Source organism: Acanthochromis polyacanthus, chromosome 8 (genome assembly GCF_021347895.1).
Source record: "Acanthochromis polyacanthus isolate Apoly-LR-REF ecotype Palm Island chromosome 8, KAUST_Apoly_ChrSc, whole genome shotgun sequence".
Lineage (NCBI taxonomy): Eukaryota > Metazoa > Chordata > Actinopteri > Pomacentridae > Acanthochromis > Acanthochromis polyacanthus.
Window position 1 is genome coordinate 36,158,021 of NC_067120.1, and position 23,641 is coordinate 36,181,661.

Consider the following 23,641-nt stretch of genomic DNA (forward strand, 5'->3'; position numbering starts at 1 on the left):
CATTTTGTCATACAAGCACCAAAACTGCCCCATGTGTCCACCATAGAGGGATTTATTTTTAGCCACAGAAATTTCTGACACATATTCCTGCACATTTTCACGTCATGAAATCAAGAGCGATTTGCTTCTTTTAATGTCAAAATATGTAGAAATTAACTTGTAGAATCCAAATTTGTATTTTCTAACAGGATAACTTAGCTTTTTTTTTTTGGTAATCTCTTTTAAAATATGTTAACTCAGAATTATTTATTATTTACTTTGTTTTACAGATTTGTAGAGGCTTTCTGTTGCCAGGAAAAGAATTCTAAGATGTGAAAAAATGTATGAAACAGAATTAATGTCATTAAAATTGGATACCCGAGTTAAAAAATGTTCAAATTATGATGCCAATGCACGCAACCTTGAAAAATGGCCGCCATCCAGCAGCTTTTTTTCTAAATTTGCGACCTGTAATGTCAAATTTGATGCTTGTATGACAGTTTGAATGATTTTTCAGTTATCTACCCTTCTATTATGCTGCTTGTGCTCGCGTTAATAATATTATAATATTAGAACGCTGTTCTAAACTTCATGTGGAGTCACTTGTAGACATTTTTTTTCTTGTTTTGGGATCATTTTGTGGAACTTCTTAGGAGAATAAAGTCCAAAGAATCCTCCCACTGCTTCTTAAAACAACAAAAATCATGACTGACTGCTAATTAAAGCTTCTAATGGTTATTCATTTCATTACTGATTCATCTGCTGGTGTTCTTTGTAATTGTTTGATTGATGAAATGCCACCAGATGTGTCACAGACTCACCAGATGTTGACTGTTTCTGTTTCTGCTGTATATTTCACTTGTTTGTATGTTTGTGTTCAGGTTGGGGCTTCAGTATGGGCACAGAGTTCCAGTTCCACAGCTGGAGGGTTTTCGTCCTGGTTGCTGCTCTTCCTGCGATCGCTTCTCTGGTCGGACTCACATTCATGCCTGAGAGTCCTCGCTTCCTGCTGGAGGTGAGACGCTGCTACGCGAACAGCGCTGCTACGCGAACAGCGCTGCTACGCTAACAGCACTGCTACGCTAATAGTGTATTAACATCTACAGACATCTTTCAGGTTGTGTTTGACAGCAGGTCCAGGTTTTATTACTGAACATCCTGAAGCTTCCTGAGATATTTAATGGCACAGATCAGTAATTCCAGTAGATTTTAGGTTTAGCTTTCCTCTGCTTTTTGTGTGTGTTGAGCAGAACGCCAAACACGACGAGGCCTGGATGATCCTGAAGCAGGTCCACGACACCAACTGGAGGGCCAAAGGGCAGCCGGAGAAAGTCTTCACCGTGAGCACATTCACTTATTAGAATAATACTGACTGTATATAATATAAAGAACATAAAACACAAAGAGTCAGTTCTTCCTGACAGCAGAATCACCTCTTAGCTTTAGATTAGCAGCAGAGACCTCCAAGAGGAAAAGAGATCTGAGGACAATAAACAAAATGTTCTATCTAGATAAGAATATCTGTCAATATGTTGTTTCTCATCTGTAGCAAATTATCAAAAAAAAATATGGAGAGCAGGTGCAGACAAGGAGATCTCAACTGAGTTTAAGATGATGGCTAACGCAGAGCTAGTGCTCAAAAGTAAAACTAAAATTAACCACAAACACAATTTTGTCTTCCTATAACAAAACAAACACGATCGACTGCAGTCCTGGCGTTTAAAATGCGGCTCAAAACCACAAGAAGTCGACCAAATCTGACAGCAGAACAAATTATTTGATTCTTTTTTTAACTAATTTTTGAACTGGCTAGCGTGAAGCGTAGCCTACAACATGCGAGGCGTTCAGGGAACATCAGTAAATAGTAGCGTCCATCAAAAAGGGGGAGTTTTTGTCTGACCGGTTTATGGCAATGAAATCTTACAAAATGAATCAGAAAGAGTGTGAAAGGGTGCCACCACTGAGATAGTTGTTAGCATCAGTGATACAAGTGAGAAAATTAGTCTGGAGCTGTAAAGATGGACTGAATTCAACCCACGTTAGAGTCTGACAGCAGAAGAAAAAGAAGCTGAACATTATGTTCAGAAGCGTCTCCATCCTCTGCTGCTGCTGTCTCACTGTTGACCTGATTCCTACCTGATAAATAACGACAAGGTTCAGAAGAAGCACGTCTCATTTGTGAGTCAATAGAAGGTATTTTTAGATTTCTGAAGTTATCTGGATCTTTGGTTTTGCTCTTCGCCTGAGAACGCTGTTATAGAGGCGTGTTGGTGGATATTAGTGCTTTAAATCACTAATAATTACTTTATACATAAAACTCAAGCAGCTTAGGTAAAGAGGTGGATTGAAGCACCAGTGTAAAACAAAATGTCTACATAAATATGTCTGTTGTGTTCTAAAGGAGCTGCTCAGAAAAAGAACAAGTGAAATGTCCCTTCTGCTGTTTGTATTTTTTTTCAGGTGACTCACATCAAAGCACCGAAGACAGCCGAAGACGAGTTCATCGAGATTCAGAGCGCGACAGGAACGCCGGTCCAACGCTGGGCTGTTCGCTCTCTGACGCTCTGTAAACTGGTAGGAAGCAAACACAAACATAATCTGTGTTTACTGATGTGGGTTTTACAGGGTCGGCACTGATGCAGATTATTACTCATCAAGGAGACCGATATTAAGAACCGATATACTTCTGAGGCGAAAATGAAAATCTTGGTGTCAAACTCCAACACGAAACTTTGTTGACATGCTTTTGATTATTTATGTTTTACGTCTACTTAATTAAAAGAGAATAAACGAGAACATTTATCTGCCGGCGTTGAGTTGAGCTACAAAAGTTAAATAAGTTGTCCACGGTTAAATTATTCACTAACAATCAATTAATCAGTTTCAATTTTTAAGAAATAAAGCGCTGAATTTATTCCAACAACATGTAGTTTTGTTGTTTTTTTAAAAAAGAAAGAAGTAATCAATGTCCTACATTTTCATATGGAAAAATAAAGTTTTATACTAGAGCTGTAACAATGAATCGATTAGTTACACATCAACTATTTTGATAATTGATTAATCAGTTTAAGTCACTTTTTGAAGAAAAATAACACTTAAATTATTCCAATAACATGCTTTTTATATCCCAACAAATTTGAATCAGTGTCCCACATTGTCATATTAATATGTTTGTGCACCAGAGATGCAACAATTTATCAGTTATTTTAGGTTTAAAGTCAATTGGTAACCATTTTAGTAATCGATTATTAAATTTTAGTAAAAAAAAATTCTAAATTCTTTGCTTCCAACTCCCTGAATGTGAAGTTTTTTCCTCCTTTCTGACAGAATAGTTCAGACTAATGATTACTGGATTCTACTGGAAGATCACTGGGATTATTTTTAATTTCTTTATTTAGTTTTTCTACTTACCTGGGTCCAGGTCACACTAATTGATTAATTAGAGAATGTTGTGTGTATAGTGCGGACTAAAACGTGACATGAATGTAAATATATTCACTCTTGTCACACTTTACCATTCTGTGTGAATTAAAAACACTTACATTTATTTAGCTGAACTCTGCTGAAGCCCTGTCTGACCTGACATCACCACATTCTCCACATATAAGAATGAAAAAGACCGTTTCTGGAGCAAAGTTAATTACGAAGTCAATATTAACAACCACACAGCTAGCATGTTGTAGCATGTTAGCTCGATGTTTCTGATGATGTTGTTCCTGCAAAGAATTAAGAGATTTTTAGATTTTAATAACAAAAAAAAATCATCAAAAAATACAAACTGGAATTTATAAATATGCATGAGCCATTTTTGGTGAATTCAGGTTTCATTTCTTCAGCATAATAGACATTTTTGTTTATCAAATGACCAAAAATAGCAGGAAAATACGTAGATTTCTGCCTAGTAAAGTAGTAAAAAGTCATTACCTTTACTGTACAAAGACTGATGATAGTTACTGTTGTTTAGTTAAGGTTCACAGGCTTTCTGAGCAGAAAAATGATGCATGAATGAATCAATAAATGCTTGATTATTAACATTATTGTGAGCTGTATGAGTAAAACACAACGTATGTCCCCTTCTGTGCATAATATTTGCAGTATATTGTGTAAAAATGATGTTGTTCCCAAGCAGCTGATCCCAGCGCTGTGCAGAGAACTGGATCTGATTTCTGTTATATTATATACTCAGTCTGGAGTTATTTCTAAAGCGTCCCATGTGTTTGAACATCTGTCCAGGTGTTGAGGAACGTGGCGTCCCTCCTGTCGGCTGAGCTGAGGTTCGCTACTCTCTTCATGGCCATCATCTGGTTCTGCATGGCCTTCAGGTCGGTCCCACATTCACTCGTTCATCGTCCAGGCTAAAGGAAGAGTCAGATCACTGGGTTACTCTGATGTCACTTCCTGTCTGCCTCGTTTCATTCAACACAAACTAGTCAGGAATTAGAAATAAAATCTGTCTTTCAGTTCGGTGACAAAATCCAGCAGAAGCAGCTAGCAGTGAGTCTTTGTCTATTTTAATTAAAAATCAATGATCAACTGCTTATTAGTCACTTATTGAAATGTTTTCCATCAATTTTCTGTTAAATAATCACATCAGCTGGTTGGTTTCTGTGTAAATTCATTAAACAAACCAACAGTTATGAGGAAAACGTCTCAACATATCAGCCGGCGTCTCAAACTATTGGTTCACGAACAGCCTTTAAACGTCAAAGCGATGAAGAAACTGTAGTTTAACCAACTGGTGACCTTTAAGTAATGAAGTCTCTCTCCTATCGCCACAGTTATTATGGTCTGTCGGTTTGGTTCCCCGACATGATCAAACACCTGCAGTACGAAGAGTACGAGTCCAAGGTGAAGGTAAGAAACTGAAATCATGTCCGTCATATGAAGAACTAAAACATGGACGGTTAGCATGTAGCATGTAGCTCCATCATGTGGAACATCCAGCTACTTACAGCCTAAACTGTGTAAAAGCTGTAAATAAAGCAGCTACACTTCAGATTCAAGTTGTTTTCTATTCAGGTGTTCCACGGAGAACGAGTGGAGAACTTCCATTTCAACTTCTCTTTGGAGAACCAGATCCATAAAGAAGGAAAATACATCCGGGACACGTGAGTGCAGCTCTAGTATCACTTAGTTCTATCAAACATGTGCTTAGCAGCAAATTAAAGACCGAATCAGAGGAAGATTTTGTGCTTTTTTTTTTCCTCTATTAGAATCCAGATGTTCACGTTGTTCTCAAAATCACAGTCAGAACTTGTATTTTTCTTCATTTCTTACAATAATTATAGAGTTAGTGAAGTGAGAGATGAAATGTTTGTTTCTTTGTGATGCTGTTCAGTAGGGCTGGACCCGAATATCCGAATATTCGTTCGCTACGGCGGTATCCGGATATTAATTTTGGTATCCGAATATTCGCTTCACTTCGTTGCATAAACACAAGACAAGATGCTGAAGACCTCCGCTGTTTGAGAATTCTTCAGTTTAACTGAAGAAAAAACGGAGGCAAAATTTGGACCCGGGAGACCAGACGAACGGATCCGAATATTTGGGCCGTCTCCGCCACAAGCCTCCGCCCCACCCCCCACCCCTGTCGGACGTTACGGGGCGGAACGAATATTAGGATATTCGTCTTTAATAGGGCCCGAATATTCAGAGGCCAGAAACCACTATTCAGGCCAGCCCTACTGTTCAGGCTTACTGTTAACACAAGCATCAGTTTTATCATCATTTCATTCTCAGTTGTGTGTTCTGCCCTGAACGTGTGCAGGTGATCACTCTGCTGCTGAAGATAATAAACCCTGAGAGGTTTATGAGGCTTCATGCTTTTATTTCATCACTGGTTCTGGGTACTAAAAGTAGTACGGGTTTAGTCTTTATACATGCATTTACCAGAGGTTTACTGTCCACGTTAGTGAAGATACACTCCCTCATTTTGTCACTGTGAATCCTAGAAAATCAGCAGGTTACCTCAACATCAGGGGGGTCAAAATCATTTTAGTTCAGGGGCCACATGCTGCTCAGTTTGATCTCAAGTGTGCTGGACCCATAAAATTACAGCATAATAATATAGTTCACACATACTTTACCTAAATCAAGACACTAACAATTCAAGTACCAGCTAATTCTAAGAGTCCATACGGTACCAACTGCAACAATAAGCTTAAAATAGCTCTCATTAATACAGACTTCGATTAATTCATTCCATTACCAGTTTTAATTAATGACATTTTACTTTATTTAGAAGGTTTGTTGATGCTTTTTGTTGCCAGAATCCAATTCTAAGGTGCCAAAAATGTATGTGACAACATTAATATCCAGAAAACTGGAGTTAAAATCAGAATCAGCTTTAATGGGCTCAGTACGAATGCAGCATGGAAGGAATTTGGTTTTGGCTGTTGGTGTCGCTCTAGAAACAACAAAAAGAGAAATAATAAAATGACTATAGAATGAAAAAATATATAGATAGATAAAGGATATTTGAAAAAAATGCAGAAATATGACGCCAATTTCCGCCATCTTGAAAAGTGGCTACTATTTTGACTTTTTACATTTGATGCTTGTATGATGATTTATTTGATTACTTTTCAATTATCTGGCCCACTATATACAAACTACTGATAATTTCCTTGACATGGTGTCAATTAGTTTGGATACAACTCTGAATAAATGTTCAGTAAATATTACATACACACGTGGACAAAATTGTTGGTACCCCTCAGTTAAAGAAGGAAAAACCCACAATTCTCACTGAAATCACTTGAAACTCACAAAAGTAACAATAAATAAAAATTTATTGAAAATTAAATAATCAAAAACAGCCATTACTTTTGAATTGTTGATTAACATAATTATTTAAAAAAACAAACTAATGAAACAGGCCTGGACAAAAATGATGGTACCTCTATAAAAGATTGAAAACTATTTGACCAGAGTGACATGATTAACTCAGGTGTGTCATTTAATTGACATCACAGGTGTTTCCAAACTCATAATCAGTCAGTCTGCCTATTTAAAGGGAGACAAGTAGTCACCCTGCTGTTTGGTGAAAAGGTGTGTACCACACTGAACATGGACAACAGAAAGCGAAGGAGAGAATTGTCCCAGGACATCCGAAAAAAAATAATAGACAAACATCTTAAAGGTAAAGGCTATAAGACCATCTCTAAACAGCTTGAAGTTCCTGTGACAACAGTGGCTCATATTATTCAGAAGTTCAAGACCCACGGGACAGTAGCCAACCTCCCTGGACGTGGCCGCAAGAGGAAAATTGATGACAAATTGAAGAGACGGATTGTTGGAATTGTATCCAAAGAGCCCAGAGCAACCTCCAAAGAAATTAAAGGTGAACTCCAAGGCCAAGGTACATCAGTGTCAGATCGCACCATTCGTCGTTGTTTGAGCCAAAGTGGACTTCATGGGAGACGACCAAGGAGGACACCACTGCTGAAAAAAACTCATAAAAAAGCGAGACTGGAATTTGCAAAAATGCATGTTGACAAGCCACAAAGCTTCTGGGAGAATGTCCTTTGGACAGATGAGACCAAACTGGAGCTTTTTGGTAAGGCACATCAACTCTATGTTCATAGACTCAAAAACCAAGCATACGAAGAAAAGAACACTGTCCCTACGGTGAAACATGGAGGAGGCTCAGTAATGTTTTGGGGCTGCTTTGCTGCATCTGGCACAGGGTGTCTTGAAAGTGTGCAAGGTACGATGAAATCTGAAGACTATCAAGGCATTCTGGAGAGAAATGTGCTGCCTAGTGTCAGAAAGCTTGGTCTCAGTCGCAGGTCATGGGTCTTCCAACAGGACAACGATCCAAAACACACAGCCAAAAACACCCAAGAATGGCTGAGAGAAAAGCGTTGGACTATTCTAAAGTGGCCTTCTATGAGCCCAGATCTGAATCCCATTGAACATATGTGGAAGGAGCTGAAACATGCCATTTGGAGAAGACACCCATCAAACCTGAGACAACTGGAGCTGTTTGCTCATGAGGAGTGGGCCAAAATACCTGTTGACAGCTGCAGAACGCTCATTGACAAATACAGAAATCGTTTAATTGCAGTGATTGCCTCAAAAGGTTGTGCAACAAAATATTAAGTTATGGGTACCATCATTTTTGTCCAGGCCTGTTTCATTAGTTTGTTTTTTTAAATAATTGTGTTAATCAACAATTCAAAAGTGATGGCTGATTTTGATTATTTAATTTTCAATAAATTTTTATTTATTGTTACTTTTGTGAGTTTCAAGTGATTTCAGTGAGAATTGTGGGTTTTTCCTTCTTTAACTGAGGGGTACCAACAATTTTGTCCACGTGTGTAAGTTAGATCTAGGGGTCTCTGTTCGGTTGGATCTGTTGAAAGCTGTAAAAACGCTAAAAATAATGGATTAACCCATTTGTATGTTTATATTAGCCACAGCAGGAAACTCAAGAGCTGTTTCCTCCAAGTTTTTATGGATAAATCTAAATGAACATACAAGGACGTTGAGTTTACGGCACCAGTGATGGTTAAATTTGTTGTTTCCGCTCTACATTTAGAATCCCAGGCTTCTTAATAGTTGCGTCTAAAATGAGGGGGTGTATCTTCAGGTGGTCGGGGCAGATATACAGTATGATCCACTACTGTATATGACGGAACTTCTACGCTCTCTGCAGAATAAACCAGACAGAATGGGCTTCAGCCATCACTCCAACATGAACAGAGCGATCATAACACAGCTGAGGATGTTGTTGTTAGTAAGCGACGCTCGTTTCCTCATCAGTATCCTCACTGGAGGCCATTTTGGATTTTCCACCTTCAGCCCATTCTGTCCTCTGAGATTCTGTGCTGCTACAGCGATAGAAGTAGACGCCATGTTTTCTTTGAGCCTTTCTCAATCTGCTTCCTGCTCTCAACTCCGGGTTCTGGTGGATTTATTGAACGTCGTCAGTCGCAGCCCGAGAAGAATAAACATTTCTCTGATTAAGGCTTCAGAACAGTCGAGTTTTGGCATTAATTGATATATTAATGTTTCCAAAGTCATAATCCAGGAGTCCGATGACCTGTATTTGATGGAAAAAATTGAAAGTGTTGGTGTCAAAATTTAGAAGAACAGAATCATCAGCTCAAAACTTAACTAGCTTCAATCTGTTTATTTATGTTTGATAAAAAGAGAACTTTAAACTTTGATCTTTACTTGTTGATAGACTATTTGTAATGCTCATGACTATAAAGTAGAATTTTTTTAATTTCATGTGTCGGGAATGGGTTGAAAAATTACTGAGAGTTGGAAAAATGCTAAATCATGTTATCAGGTAATCAAGTGTTTAGTTTCTCAATGAATCAATCAGTTGTTTGGTCTTTAAAATGTCAGGAAAATGGTGCTAAAATATTGGTAACTGTTTCCCAACGGCCAAAATGACGACTAGTTTTGTCCGCCACCCAAAGATATTAAGTTTACTGTCATAAAGGAGGAAAGAAACCACAAAATATGCAAATTTATGAGCTCAAATGAGAGAATTTAAACTTTTTTTTCAGGTAAATATTACTAAAACCAAAAATTCGATTTATCGAAATAGTTACGAGTTGAACAACTTGTTGATAAATCTCTACCTAGAATTTGTTTGATTTTCTGTGGTTCTCTACTGCTAGTTAACAAGGAATAGTCAACACCCAGGTGGGTTGAAGTCAAGTTGTAACTCATGACAAGACCAACAAGTCCCAAGTCATGACTAGCAAGTTTCAAAGTCCCAAATCTAGGCCAACAAGCACAAAGCCATGTCCTAAGTTAAGACCAACTTGTTAGTCAAGACTAATAAGTTGCAACTCAACCCAAAGTAAAGACCAACAGATCACAGGTCAAGACTAAAAAGCCCCAACCCGAGTCCTGGGTCAAGATCAACAAGGCCCCAGATCATGTCTGAACAGATTAGTTTTATCTCAGCTGACGTTTGATCACTTCCAGCTGACTCCGATGTCAGTAAAGTGTAGATTTATTATGTAATTATTCCTGGAAGAGATGAAATCTGACACTTCTGCTGTCAAGTTGTCTCAAGATGTTCTGTCAGTGTGAAAAAGGCGTGGGAGAAATAATGGACGCATGTGGAACTTACATCGATATGTTGTTTCCTCCTCCATTTCGACGTTGCACTTCCTGAAAAAGTTGTCGAGAGTGAGCATCGATGCAGACTCGCTATTTAAGGGCTGAACAGTCCACTCCCCCTCCGCACTACGTGGTTTGGGACGGCCCTTAATATGGAGGACCCTCCGCGGGAACGCGCAAACGGAGGGATAGTGTGTAGGGATAGTATGTAGGGGGCGGTTTGGGATTCAGCCTCAGATAGACGAGCTGACTTCATTTGGTTCCAGCTGTGTAGAGAACCTCTGAGTTCAGATTATTTTCTTCTAGAAGATTCGCGTTCAGGTTGCGTTCGTGGTTTCGACTCCCAAGAACCCGGAGCTGTGCATTGAGAAAGGCCTTCTATTTGTCGGTGTGTGTCCATCCCATCCTCATAGGTTCGTCAGTATAGAGATGAAGTCAGTGAAGTTTGAGGACTCTCTGTTTGAAGACTGTCACTTTAAGGACATCAAGTCCACAGACACAGTGTTTGAGAACTGCACCATCCGATCCACCATCTTCGACGACACAGGTAGGTTCAGCTGGAGGAGAAGCAGCTCCGATACGACAGACAACAAAAGAGGTCCGACGTTTCATCAAAGGTTTAATTTAGTGGAACGACTATCCGCTGGGACGTCACAAAAACCGGCTCCTTCTACATCTCACTGGTCTTTAAAGTCCTTAAAGTCAACCGTCATTCTTAGAAACCAGAACTGCTTTAATAGTCATTGTCAGTTATTTAGTTGATTAGTTTCTCAATTATTTGATTAGTTGTTTGGTCTTTAAAATGTCAGAAAATGATGGAAAATGTTGGTCAATGTTTCCCAAAGACCAAGATGGCGAATGGCTTCCTCCACAACGCAAAGATTTTCAGTTCATCAAGGAGGAAAGAAAATATGCAAATTTAACCAGCTCAAATGAGAGAATTTACTTTTTTCCCTACAACATGACTAAAACCAATAATTCGATTATCAGAATAGTTGGCGATTAATTTACAGTTGACTTATTGATGAATCTCTACTTTGAATACAGAATAAGACAAAATCAGGTGTCTACATTGTCTGTATTTGTTTGATTTTCGGTTTCTGTTCTCTGCTAGTTGTTGAATTCCATTCCAAAGTAAATTCACAAATTTGGAAGCTGGAATCAGATAATGTTGACTTCTTTTTTTGTCAAAGAATTACTCAAAAGCATGGACTGATTATCAGAAGTAGTTGGGAATTAAGGAATAATGAAACTAATTGATATAGTACAGTGATGATCAACTGGCGGCCCGCGGGCCGAATCCGGCCCGCCGAACCGTCCAATCCGGCCCGCGACTGGATTCCAAAATTGTGAGGATCAAAGAGAAAATATCATGTGGTCCACACTATTAAAGCAGTCAGTCCAGTCATTATTAAAGGATCTGTTTTCCACATCAACTTTTCGTTTCGTGGCCTTAGAGAGTGCCATTTTACCCGTGTTAAGAGGCCTTTTCCTGTCACTTCTGCGGTGTTTCTTTTTCAAGTGCTCTGTGAATAAAGTTGACTTGAGATGAGGCAAAATATCTCTATCACTCCTAGTGGTTGACTGTGGTACAGGTGATAGGAGCACTGACTCATAAAGGCTAAAAATGCCTTCAGTTTTGTAATGAAATGGAAAAAATATAAAAAATAAACATCAAATAATAATGTTATGCCAAAATTCGATTTTTATTTAATTTTTGTTTGAGGGTCCGGCCCCCAAAGTGACTGTCCGGTAAAATTCTGGCCCTCTGGCAAATATAGTTGGTGACCCCTGATATAGTACTTAACTACTAATCCAACTGTTACAGCTCTAAAGCAAAGATACAAAAGATAAACAGCTACAGAAGAGTTTTACTACAAGACAGTCTCAACATTTGTCTAAATAATGGCATTTAAGCTACTTTAACCGGTATACGGACGTTAAAAAAAAAACTATTTTGTAAACTTTCCAGTCAGATTCAACATCCTGAACATCTCTGGTGTAGAGGTTTCAACAAAACTTCTACTTTTATTTTGAAGCTGGATATACAGTAAAACTAAAAAGTGACATTCTCAACAAAAATCTAATAGTATATAAAATACAAGAATCCTGTTGTTTTTTAAGTGTTCCACTGCCACTAATGGACAAAAGTGATCCATATTTTGTTTTTTTTTTAAATGAAAAGTTGTAAATACCACCTGGCAGCAAACAGACAGTACTAATGATCTTTCCTTCAAATGCTGGTATATTATTTTAAGCCAGCTGTGTTTAAACGCCACACTTCACTGGTGTTATACATGAATAAATAGTAGTTTAACCAGTTAGTATTTGTGATGCAGACTAGTGAAGATAGTATTGTTTAGGTCTTTAGTTGGTAATGTTATATCCATGACAAACTGAGAGAAATCCTCTCAACAATGATTTGGTTTAAGTTTCTTTAGCAAAGGCTTTAATCAGGAAAAACTGTGATTCCTTCGGACAAAAGCAATCGATCTCAGACCAACGGATTTAAGAATATCTCCAGATTGTGCAAATTCAGCTTTAATTACACAAATACAACATTGACATAAACAACTATTTTCAAGCATTTTAAACATTTTTAACATCTGCATTATGCATTCAAACACATTTCTATGAGCTTTTTAGCACCAGCTGTGTTTGAACCTTCTTACATACATTACTGCATTTATATTTTAGCATTTATAACAGACCACAAACCACAGCTAATCCTGCACATCCTCATTTTCCAGTTCCACAAACAGAAAGCCGCATCACCTCTGTTTGAGCGGATGATAATCTGTCACTTCCATAGACTGTAAACAGTAAAATGTCCACCGTGGCCTTCTGAAGCTTCCCCTCGTGTCTCCTGCCGTCTGCAGACCTGTGGAAGCAGAAGTTCATCGATTGTAGGATGGACAACGTCACCTTTGAGCATAACAAACGCGGCTGCCACCTGGACACCGTGGAGGAGAACGACGTGCTCATCTACCTGGTCAGTTTCCTGGGCAGCCTGGCGGTGCTGCCGGGAAACATCATCTCAGCGCTCTTCATGGAGAAGATCGGCAGAGTGAAGATCATAGGTGACTCCTGGAGACCCTCAGCTGTTATTCATGTCACTCTGTACTACTTCAAGTCTTCTGTGGGGTTCAGATCTTCACTCTCTGATCTCCTCCTCAGGCGGCTCCATGCTCACCTCAGCCGGCTGCACCTTCTTCCTGTTCCTGAGCTTCAGCCAATCAGCGATCATCGCCCTGCAGTGTCTGTTCTGTGGCGTTAGCGTGGCGGCGTGGAACGGCATCGAGGTGGTGACGGTGGAGCTCTACCCCGCTTCAAAGAGGTACCAGGCTGGTTTTATTGTTGTAGGACGACGCAGGAACACGTCCCGTTACACTATCGATCACAGTGTTTTATTAACTGCTGCTGGACAACGGCTCCTTCAGTCAGACTGAAGTTTAAAAGCTTCACTGGTGCTTAAAAGACAGTTCATCACAGAGGAACTTAACATTTTTAGCTCTTTTTCATGACAGTGTGGTAAATCAATGGCTGGAATCACAAAAAGAAATACAAATCAGAGATATTCGAAGGCAAAGCTAACTAATATTTGACACGTTCTCTCAAAATAAGTCAACATTAATGACTGAAATACAGAGTGACACAAAAAACAGGAACTTTTTAACAATCTACATAAATAGCATGAATTTAAAACTAAAGCCTCTTCTTTGTGTTTTCAAGTTATTGATTATTTATTTTGATATTTTTTAGAGGTGTGGTTTAAGATGTGGTTTGTGTGTAAATATTTATATGAAATATAAACCTAATAATGATAATAGTACACAAAATGATTTGAAAAATTTAAGTTACGCATTTTCTGTACATAAGATTATTGTACAAAAAAGGAGTCAAATTGGAAGCTAGATATCTTATATATATTCTTTTTCTTGCTTTCTGTGTATTTATATATAAAGAAATAAATAATGTTCCTAATTTCTCTGTCGATTAATTTGACTAGTGTAAAAGTAAGAATAAAGTCAGAAAACAGACATAATTGTGAACAATTTAACTTTTTATGCTAAATATCGTTCAAAAATATAAGTTGTAATAAAAACCCATTTGAACTGTCCTGAAGGAAAATGTTACTGTTTGGTGGTGAAGTCACATTTTATGGTTTCTTCATTATGTGAATATTTACAAAAACGTCTTTTAAAACTAAGTGTTTTTCCTGATATAAACGTTGATAACTTACATTTTCAGGGCCTTTTCTATTCATGTTTAGTTGAATAATTGCGAAAATAACTTAGAAATAATTGCCAGCAGCAGTAAATAAGACGTAGAGGAAGTTTAGCCATGAGCATTGATAAATCTTCAAAATAAAAGTCCCACTGTCAGTTTCAGTTTGTTGCTTCTCGTCTCCCAGGGCGACGGCCTTCGGCGTGCTCAACGCTCTCTGTAAACTGGCCGCCGTCCTCGGCAGCTCCATCTTCGCCGGCTTCGTGGGCGTCACCAAGGCCGTCCCCATCCTGCTGTCCTTCACCGCTCTGGTCTGCGGCGGTCTGGTGGCCCTCAAACTGCCCGACACGCGACAGAAGATCCTGCAGTGAGGCGGCGGCGGGGTGAGGCGGGGTGAGTTCTGGGGGGAGGGAGGGAGGGAGGGTGAGGAAACATTTCTGCTTCACGTTGGAAGCTGCTGAACCGACTCTGACTTCACTCTGCACTCCGAGGAGGAACCAGCTGTTAATGTCCAACGCCGAGCTCCAGTCTTCATTTTGTACAGGGGAAGAGGGGGGAGGACGGACCGGGGAGGACGGGGGGTTGGTGTTTACTGCAGCCATGAATCCACGGACACACTGGACCTACTAACCGTTTAAAGAAGCGACTGAGCACCGCTGCTGTTCCGGAGGCTTCCATCTCACATCTACCTGCTCCCTGTAGTTCTGTGACGACGTCCGACTCCGGCCACATGTTTCCCGTCACCTCGTAGACTTTCCAGCTGTTTCCGTAAATAACCGCCCGCTCTAGTGTTCCAGCAATTAAGGGGCTCGATCGAGGTTTAAATCCACAGGAGTTCGTGGCAGTTTTACCTAAAAACGCAGTTAGCGGAGCGTCGTTTACGCCGTCGCACACAAGCTGAACTCAACGATGACACATCTGGACAGATAAGGAGTTTATTTAACCTCAAATCCTGCAGCAGCTTCAGCTCCAGAATATTAACGGATAAAGTTTGTGACTTTAGAGCGGACATCGTGTTCCCTCGATGAGTCTGCTTTTACTAGTCACAGTTTTAACCCCTCTAACTGCAGTAGAAGTACTTACATGAGTAAAAATATCATTATCACACAGTAGAAATACTCTGTTGAGGACTAAAGTATTGTCATCAAATTAAGGGAACTAAAGTAATAATTAATGCATTATAATTAATGATGCTGTTTCCCTCTTAAATGCTGCAGTAAAAATGATTATATTTACTACAGAATAGTTCGTAAATGTCCAATAAAGTTTCATTTGAATCTAATAGGGACTTAAAAACAAAAATACGTCAGAGTTTATTAGTTTGTTATTTACCTGAACATGCAGAGAAACTTTAGTTATTGGATCAATGTAGTGGAGTAAAAATGATAACATTTTTCTGTTTTGAAGTAGCTAAAAATGGAAATACTCCAATAAAATACCATTCTTGGTTTCCATCACTCTTCTTGTGAACTCTGAGTATAAATCAGCAGGTTTTGACTCTTTAATGACGACAGATTCTGCATTAATTCATCAATAAATGTCATTTAGTCTGTAGAAAAACTACACGTTGGAGTGTAAAGTTATAATCTTTGACTTGAACTTGAAGTAGGTAACTTTAACCATCTGTGGAGGTCGACAGAGCGCCACCATGTCGGATAGATAATAATAAAAGACAACATTAATGAGTGCAATAATCAATCGATACATCTCCTATAACTGATCAAAAAGCAGCCAAAAAAGTCTCCAAAGTCAAATTAAAGAGTTGGTAGGATGGTTTTCTGATCTCCTGTCTCGTGCACACGCCTGGTTTTGAGATGAATAAACGCCGCAGATAGCCCTCTGGTTACCATGGAAACTGTAGTGACTCCAGTCAGTTACAGAACTCGTAAACTGTCCTGATATCTGAGAAACTGTTTGTTAAAAGAAACAAATTAAAATCTTAAACTATCAAAACAAAAGCATCCAGACTGGCTAACCAGCTGACTGTAGTGGATTTAATGTGTTTAATGTGCTTCAGCCGCCTTTAAATCACATATTTAGATGCTTTTAATTCCAGATCTGTTGTTTAAATTTATTCCAGATGTTTGTGCAGCTGCTGTTGTGAAATTCTGTGCGACGGTTTAGACGCTCAGCTCTCTGTTTAATCTGCTCGTTACAATCAACTGTTAGTCAACGATGTACTTCTAATTATTGGGAAAAAACGGAGGAAACTGGAGTTAAAGTCGAACTGAAATTAGAATTCTCTTTTGGTTAGAATCAGACTGTAAATACTGTGTGTAGTTTTTGGTTTTTAAAAGAGGATAAAGGCTTTTTCTGAACTTAAAAATGTTAATTTATAATAATTTGTTCCTTTTTTCAGTGAGTGCTGATTGTGTGACATTAGCAGGGCTGCAACTAACAAGTATTGTATTAATTCATCTTAATTCTCACATTTATTTTAGTCTTTAAACTTAAAAAACTAAACATCACAGCTACACGCGTCTTTAAATGTCTTCTTGAGCCCACAACCTAAAGATATTCAGCTTAAAATGAAAAAAAAAAATTCAGGAAAACTGTATAAATACATGCTAAAATCTGAGAATACACGGTTTTATTTTACTATTTTTGCTCATTGATTGGTGGCTTAAATCAGATTTTATGACTTCTTCAGCATTATGTAAATATTTACAAAAACATCTTTAAAAACAGGTGTTTTTCCTGATATAAATGTTGATAAACGACATTTTCAGGACGTTACATTTTTATTTTTGTTCATGTTTAGTTGAATAACTGTGAAAACAACTTAAAAATAATATCTAGCTGCAGCTCTGCTTCTGTTCCAGATTAATTAGTGATTAACTTTGTGCTTAACCCTCCTGTTGTCTTCATTTACGGGCACCAAAAAATATTGTTTCCTTGTCTGAAAAAAAATCAAAAAATTCAGCAAAAAAAATTTCTGAAAATTTGCAAAACTTTCAGGAAGAAAATTCCAATTATTCCTTAAAAGTTTTATTTTCAAAAAATCCCCTGAATTTGACAAGAACATTGAAAAAATGAGTAAAAATCTTCCAAAAAAAATCCTAAAAATATCTAAAGTGATTCCATATATGTCAGAGAAACTTCTGATAATTTTTTAAAGAACATTCACATAAAAATCAACCAAAATCCAGTGAAATTTGCTGGATTTTGGTAGATTTTTTTTGTGAATGTTCTTAAAGAAATAATTTTATTATTTCTTTTTTCCACCAAAAAATGTTCAAAAATCTCCCGAAAATGTCAAACGTGGACACCAGAAGTGTCGCTGTGGAAATCTATGTTGTTTTCCACATTTTCAAACTTTAAACCGGCAGAACAACACGAGGGTTAAAAGTGGATTTTAACTCCAGTTGGACTTTGACGACGTCGTTTAAAAGGCAGCAGATGTTTGGGTTCTGACCTCGTTCACCTGAAGGCATGAGATCGTTTTTACCGTCGGACTAACAGAAGCTTCGGCCTGAAGCAGCTTCTCTGTGTGCGTTGAAGTTTGTCTCGTGTGTCGTCGTGTGTCCTGCATGACTTCTGTCTCCTCGTCCATCAGTGCAGAAAGACGACATGCTAAACGTGTTCTTTTACTTTCCTGTTGGTTTTACTGGCTGTGATCATGTCGTCGTTTCCTGTTTAATCGGCTTTATTTCCCCTCTTATTTTACCGCTCAGTTTAATTATTGTATGGAGCCCCCTAGAGGTCACACTGGGAATTTTCTTGATTTCTATTTTGATTTCCTGCCAGTTTAGGGAACATTGTTTGATATTTTACATGATTGAGGTTATAGGTTCATTCTGCTGCTGTGCTTCTTTGACAGACGTGTTTGTTTATTTAGGAGTTCAGTCATTTAGCAGCTTCAACTAGAGCTGAATGATTTTGGAAAATAATTGTGACAGCTCTGTGTAATAAATGAAAACTAGGGCTGGGCATGTTATCAGGGCAACTACTATACAGACTGACACATAATTTTATTTATAATGAGGATCAGTCCTAAACAGCCCGTCTCCTAGAAATCATGCTTTCAAATTAAATTTTTGAGAGAAAAAATCTGATATTGACATTTGTGCAGCCTTTCAGAAGAAATGCTTTCACTTTCTCTGACTCCTTGAGAATTTCAAGAGAACGATTCAAGGTCTCATCCCTAAAATACGTATACTTGTAGTTGTCGTAGTTTCATGTTAACAAGCCCAGCCCTGATAAAAGCATGCTGATGGAGCGTTTTACTTGTGATTTAACGCCGCATTTTGGACTCATTTCTGCTCAGCCATCTCTAGTTTTCCCAAACTTCTATGGCCTAAAATATAGATATTTATAAAGATATTTTTAAATTTTCAGCTTGATATTTAAAATACTTTTAAATGATAAACAAAAGAAATTACAATCAAAGATGGGAGCTGTCATGATGAGTGAAAATAAATGAAAATAATAATGATTCAGGTCTGTTTACTTTGCAGAGTTGAAGTCCTGACAGAATCCTAAAAGTTTTAATCAGCCTCCATGTGTCGGTTATTATAAACCACTAAAAGAGGAATTAAACCAGACAGGGCAGCGTGTGATTGTAGAAATGAAGACTGTAACGACAGAATAAATAATAGACTTCATAGTGAATAAACAACATTCAGTCCATCAGCTGCTGGTTCAGATTTTAGATTCAAACAGTTTTTATGTTGTTGAGTCTGAATCTATTAAAGACATAAATAAAAAAACAGGAGTTTGTCAGTTAGAAACACTCATCAGCACTATAATAAACTGTTTTAATGCTGCAAACCTAAAATATTTTAACATGGCTTTGCGAGGTTTTAGTTGTTTAGCTGAAGTTATTTTTATTTAGATTTCTGTTTGTTTTCCAGACAAAGGCTGCCCAGATTCTGACATTATTGTATTTTATCTTTAATAGTCCAAAACATATTCACAAACTTTAAAGAGCAAAAATACTTTCTGTAGTTGGGTCGACTGGGAATTTAGAAAAACTTTTATCCTGCCTGCCAAATGTTTGGACACATCTTCTCATTCAGTGTTTTTATACTGAAGACTTCACAACACTGCAAAAGAACGCATGGAATTATGGTGTAAACAAAGAAGTCTTCATCTTCAGTACTAATCTACTGTGTAGAAATCCATCCATCCATTCTCTATACACCGCTTTATCCTCACTAGGGTCATGGGGGGTGCTGCAGCCTATCCCAGCTGAAGGCAGGGGACACCCTGGACAGGTCACCAGTCTGTCACAGGGCTACATATACAGACAAACAATCACACTCACATTCACACCTACGAACAATTTAGAGTTATTAATTAACCTCAGCATGTTATTGGACTGTGGGAGGAAGCCGGAGTACCCGGAGAAAACCCACGCATGCACAGAGAGAACATGCAAACTCCATGTAGAAAGATCCCAGGCCAGGATTTGAACCGGAGATCTACTTGCTGCAAGGCAAAAGTGTGAACCACTACTCCACTGTGCAGCCCTATGTAGAAAATAATACAAATAAATAAAAAGCATCAAATGAGAAGGTGTGTCCAAACTGTTGACTGGTTGTGCATCTCTGAAAGCATTGATATATCAAGTTAAAACATTTTAAATATCTGTAGTTTATGATGAATGAAGTTTTGGGCAAATTATAGATGGTTGAGCAGAAAGACAAAGATGATTTGAGATGAAAAAAACTGTAAAGCCTTGCTGTCATCTGTGAAGAAACTAGTTAAAAATGTGCATTCCTAGTTGACTGACTGAGAGACGTTAAAACTGCTGCACTAAATCCACCATAAACAACCTCATCTGTCACAGAAACAACAGATTCAGACAACAAGCAGTCTGACTAGTGATCATAGAGTCACAGATCAGCCTTTAAAATGAATCACAAGCAATAAATGCTTCATGTGAACAGTCTCAGCAGTTCTCCTGAAAGTGTTGCCCTGAACTGGCACCAAAAATAAATCCTAAAATCACCACTATGATGTGTGTACATCTCTGTATTATTGCACCATCTAGTGGATTAAATTCTAAACCACAGCTTCCTTCTGGGATTTAACCCTCCAGTTGTCTTCACTTACAGGCACCAAAAAAATATTGTTTCTTTGTCTGAAAAAAATCCAAAAATTCCGCAAAAAAAATTCCCCAAATTTCCCTTAAAAGTTTTAACAAAATCCCCAAATTTGGCAAGAAAATTCTTGTAAATATTTTTTTTAAAATAAGTATCTTCCCAAAAAATCCTAAAAATAACTAAAGTGATTACATTTATATCAGCAAAACTTTCTATTTTCTTTAAGAACATTCAGAAAAAAATTAACCAAAATCCAGCGAATTTCGCTTTTTTTCTGAATGTTCTTAAAGAAACATTTTTAACATTTCTTTTTTTTTCCACCAAGCAATGTTCAAAAGTTTCCCAAAAATGTTGAAAATGTGGACATCAGAAGTTTAACTGTAAAATTTTAAATTTTTTCCCACATTTTCAAACTTTAAAACGGACGACACGAGGGTTAAAACAGAAATCCTGCAAGTCTTAATTACTACAGTGGATCTTATAATACAGTTAGTCTGCATTGTACATAAATAAAGTATTATTCTATAATAGCGATGAAAGCAAATTAAAAGAAGACTGTGACTTCAGCGCCCACAAGAGACACACAAACATCATTTGTGTGGGTAATATGAATTCTAACGTCAGCATTAAAGGGGAACTTCGTTTTTTTTCAACCTGGGGTCTGTTTCCATATATAATTTCATACATGTGAGTGATGGAGAAATGAATTTTCGACATAGCTCCAGTATTTAGCCAGGCAGGCAGCTTAGCAGCTCAGCTAGCAGCTCAGCTAACGAAAAGTATGGTGCAGCTGGCCCCCCCCCGCGTCAAAATCCGCCCTAACGTGCTTTTTTTCCCCACACTGACCGGCTCAGATAGTCTCAATGAGTGTCCCACAACATACTAGAGATGAGAAGAGAACGAAAACCTCCACATTACTTGGCGATCGCTCTTTGTTGTGGTCTGTACTCAAATCTCAGGACGCTAGAACAACAAGCGATAAACTGAACAAAGAGCGATCGCCAAGTAATGTGGAGGTTTTCGTTCTCTTCTCATCTCTAGTATGTTGTGGGACACTCATTGAGACTATCTGAGCCGGTCAGTGTGGGGAAAAAGCACGTTAGGGCGGACTTTGACGCGGGGGGGTAATTGCCCCATACTTTTCGCTAGCTGAGCTGCTAGCTGAGCTGCTAAGCTGGCTGCCTGGCTGAATACTGGAGCTATGTGGAAAATTCATTTCTCCATCACTCACATGTATGAAATGACATGAAAACAGACCCCAGGTTGAAAAAAACCGAAGTTCCCCTTTAATGGTAGAGGATGAACTTAATTTGCATTTCAGTCTGCATTTGGACAGAAACTTTACTTAACTCTGCCCGAAAACCAAAAGAAACCTCCTAAATCAAGTTGTTTTTGCCTAATGAAGAACTTTTGTCCAGCTCTGCTCTGACAATCAGTTAATCAGAGAAACCCTTTTCAAATAAGATGTTTGAAAGTAAATCAGTGAAACAATCAGAGACTACTGAATCGGTTCTTTCTGCCGCTGCTTTTCTTTTCTTTTCCCTTCTTTGTGGCTCGGCAGTAAAACGACTGTACGGACGGTGGATTAGCCCTGATGTTTTCCTTGTACTGTTTGATGCTGCAGCTGGTTGTGTAAATGACTGCATGTTTGTCTAATGTTTTCTCTCTCTTGGCTCTGTATTTTCAGCATAATGTGTAAAGTTTGAAATGGTCTGAGTCTGTTTTTAATCAATAAAAGAAAGAAACGGCAGCACCTTGACACCGATAACTGACCGCTGGCTGGATTCTGCTCTCTGCATGCGACACAGTGCATGTAGGTCCCTCCAACTGAAACTGTTCAACCTCCACTCAAGAATTAAAAGACGAGTACTTCATTTATGTCATTTAACTAATAGATGTGTTAATTTAAGTTTGCTGTTTTCATGTCTGCATTTAAAGAGACAGGAACTCATACAGTCAGTTCCACACAAACAGCTTTAGGATCTTGTAAATCAAAGCAAAGATCTGTCAGTGTAAAAAAACTGACCTAGAAATGTGGTATAATGTGTGTTAAGGACTAAACTTAAGCAGTAGAGACTCTCACACTGAGCTGAAATAAAGCTAATGCACATAAATGAAGTGAATGTCATAAATGAAACACTTTCTTTTAAGTATATTTGGTTATTTGGGACATCAGTTGAATGCTGGATGCTGCTTTTCTTTGTTTCTAAAGCAGAGCAGAAGTGTAAGGAAGGCAAACGGTTTCAAAGGGAGGGACTCACATGCATCAACACGTATGAACACATATAGCCACAGCATACAGCAGAAAAGTTCAGATGACAACACGCAAAGGGAATCTAACTAAACAAGACACAAACGAACACAAAAAGACACAAAGCAGCCACATCATCACAAAAGAACTACAAAATGATTAAAAGGAGACACAAATCAACCACAAAGCAATACAGGGGGTCCTTGTTCTTACAGCATGACAACTATTTTCATCAGAACTCACTGTGACGAATGTAAACAAAGCTGTCTTCCTCTTATCGCACCGTGTGACAACGCATTTATCCGCTCCACTCACCAACTCGTTCCCACGTAAAATTTGTTTTAATGTCATACATTGGAATGATGGAACAAGACTGTCTTAATAAATTTATGGGAGATGGCGACAGAACCACGAAACACTGCAGGTCGAGGTTGTTGTAAACCAAGGATCTACTGTAATCAGTTCTCTAATTGAAACATCCGAGTCTACAGCGCCCTCTAGTGGTCATGATGTGTACACGTAGAACATTTAAAATATTTTTCACAATCACAGAAGATCTAGAGAATGTTCACACAGCGTTCTTATGGACTTCAATCTCAAAGGACGCCACTATTTCACAATATCTTTACACAGCAGATACAAAACAAACCATGAACACTTGTAGACGCTGAATTCAACAAAGGCACAGCATGATTAAAAAAAAACAACGCAAACTGACCACAGAAAGACTGAAAATGAGCTGAAGGAGAGCCAAACAGAGCAGAGACACAAACTAGTGACACTAAACAACTGCAACGATCCACAAAACCACCTGAAAAGATCCACAAATGGACTTTGGAGACACAAAACCGACACGAAGGGACCACAGAAAGCAACTGCATCAGTACACGATGCTAAAAGATGCTCTGAACAGCCACAAAAAGACACAAACATTCTTAAATATTCACATTTAAGAACACTTTTCTTCTTTTAAAAAATGACTCAAGTTGATTAATTGTTTACCAAAATAGTTGGTGATGACTTTAAAAATCGACAACTAATCGATTAATCT

At 38.2% G+C, this 23,641-nt stretch overlaps 2 protein-coding genes across 3 annotated transcripts in view; one reads left to right on the forward strand and one right to left on the reverse strand.

The window, feature by feature from the left end:
• LOC110955854 (synaptic vesicle glycoprotein 2B-like) overlaps positions 1-22,089 on the forward strand; it is a 105,638-nt gene extending 83,549 nt beyond the window's left edge. For both annotated transcript variants that reach the window (XM_051952664.1, XM_022200995.2), the window contains exons 6-15: positions 861-994; positions 1,230-1,319; positions 2,440-2,553; positions 4,213-4,301; positions 4,758-4,833; positions 4,999-5,087; positions 10,479-10,612; positions 12,945-13,145; positions 13,243-13,402; positions 14,480-22,089. In XM_051952664.1, coding sequence (XP_051808624.1) covers positions 861-994; positions 1,230-1,319; positions 2,440-2,553; positions 4,213-4,301; positions 4,758-4,833; positions 4,999-5,087; positions 10,479-10,612; positions 12,945-13,145; positions 13,243-13,402; positions 14,480-14,663 — 1,271 coding nt within the window. In that variant the 3' untranslated portion in view covers positions 14,664-22,089. The remainder of the gene's footprint in view (positions 1-860; positions 995-1,229; positions 1,320-2,439; positions 2,554-4,212; positions 4,302-4,757; positions 4,834-4,998; positions 5,088-10,478; positions 10,613-12,944; positions 13,146-13,242; positions 13,403-14,479) is intronic.
• Positions 3,785-23,641, reverse strand: part of LOC110955853 (aminopeptidase N-like) — a 55,384-nt gene continuing 35,527 nt past the window's right edge. The window contains exon 24 of the mRNA XM_051952656.1: positions 3,785-4,334. The gene's annotated coding sequence lies outside the window, so the exon portion shown is untranslated. The remainder of the gene's footprint in view (positions 4,335-23,641) is intronic.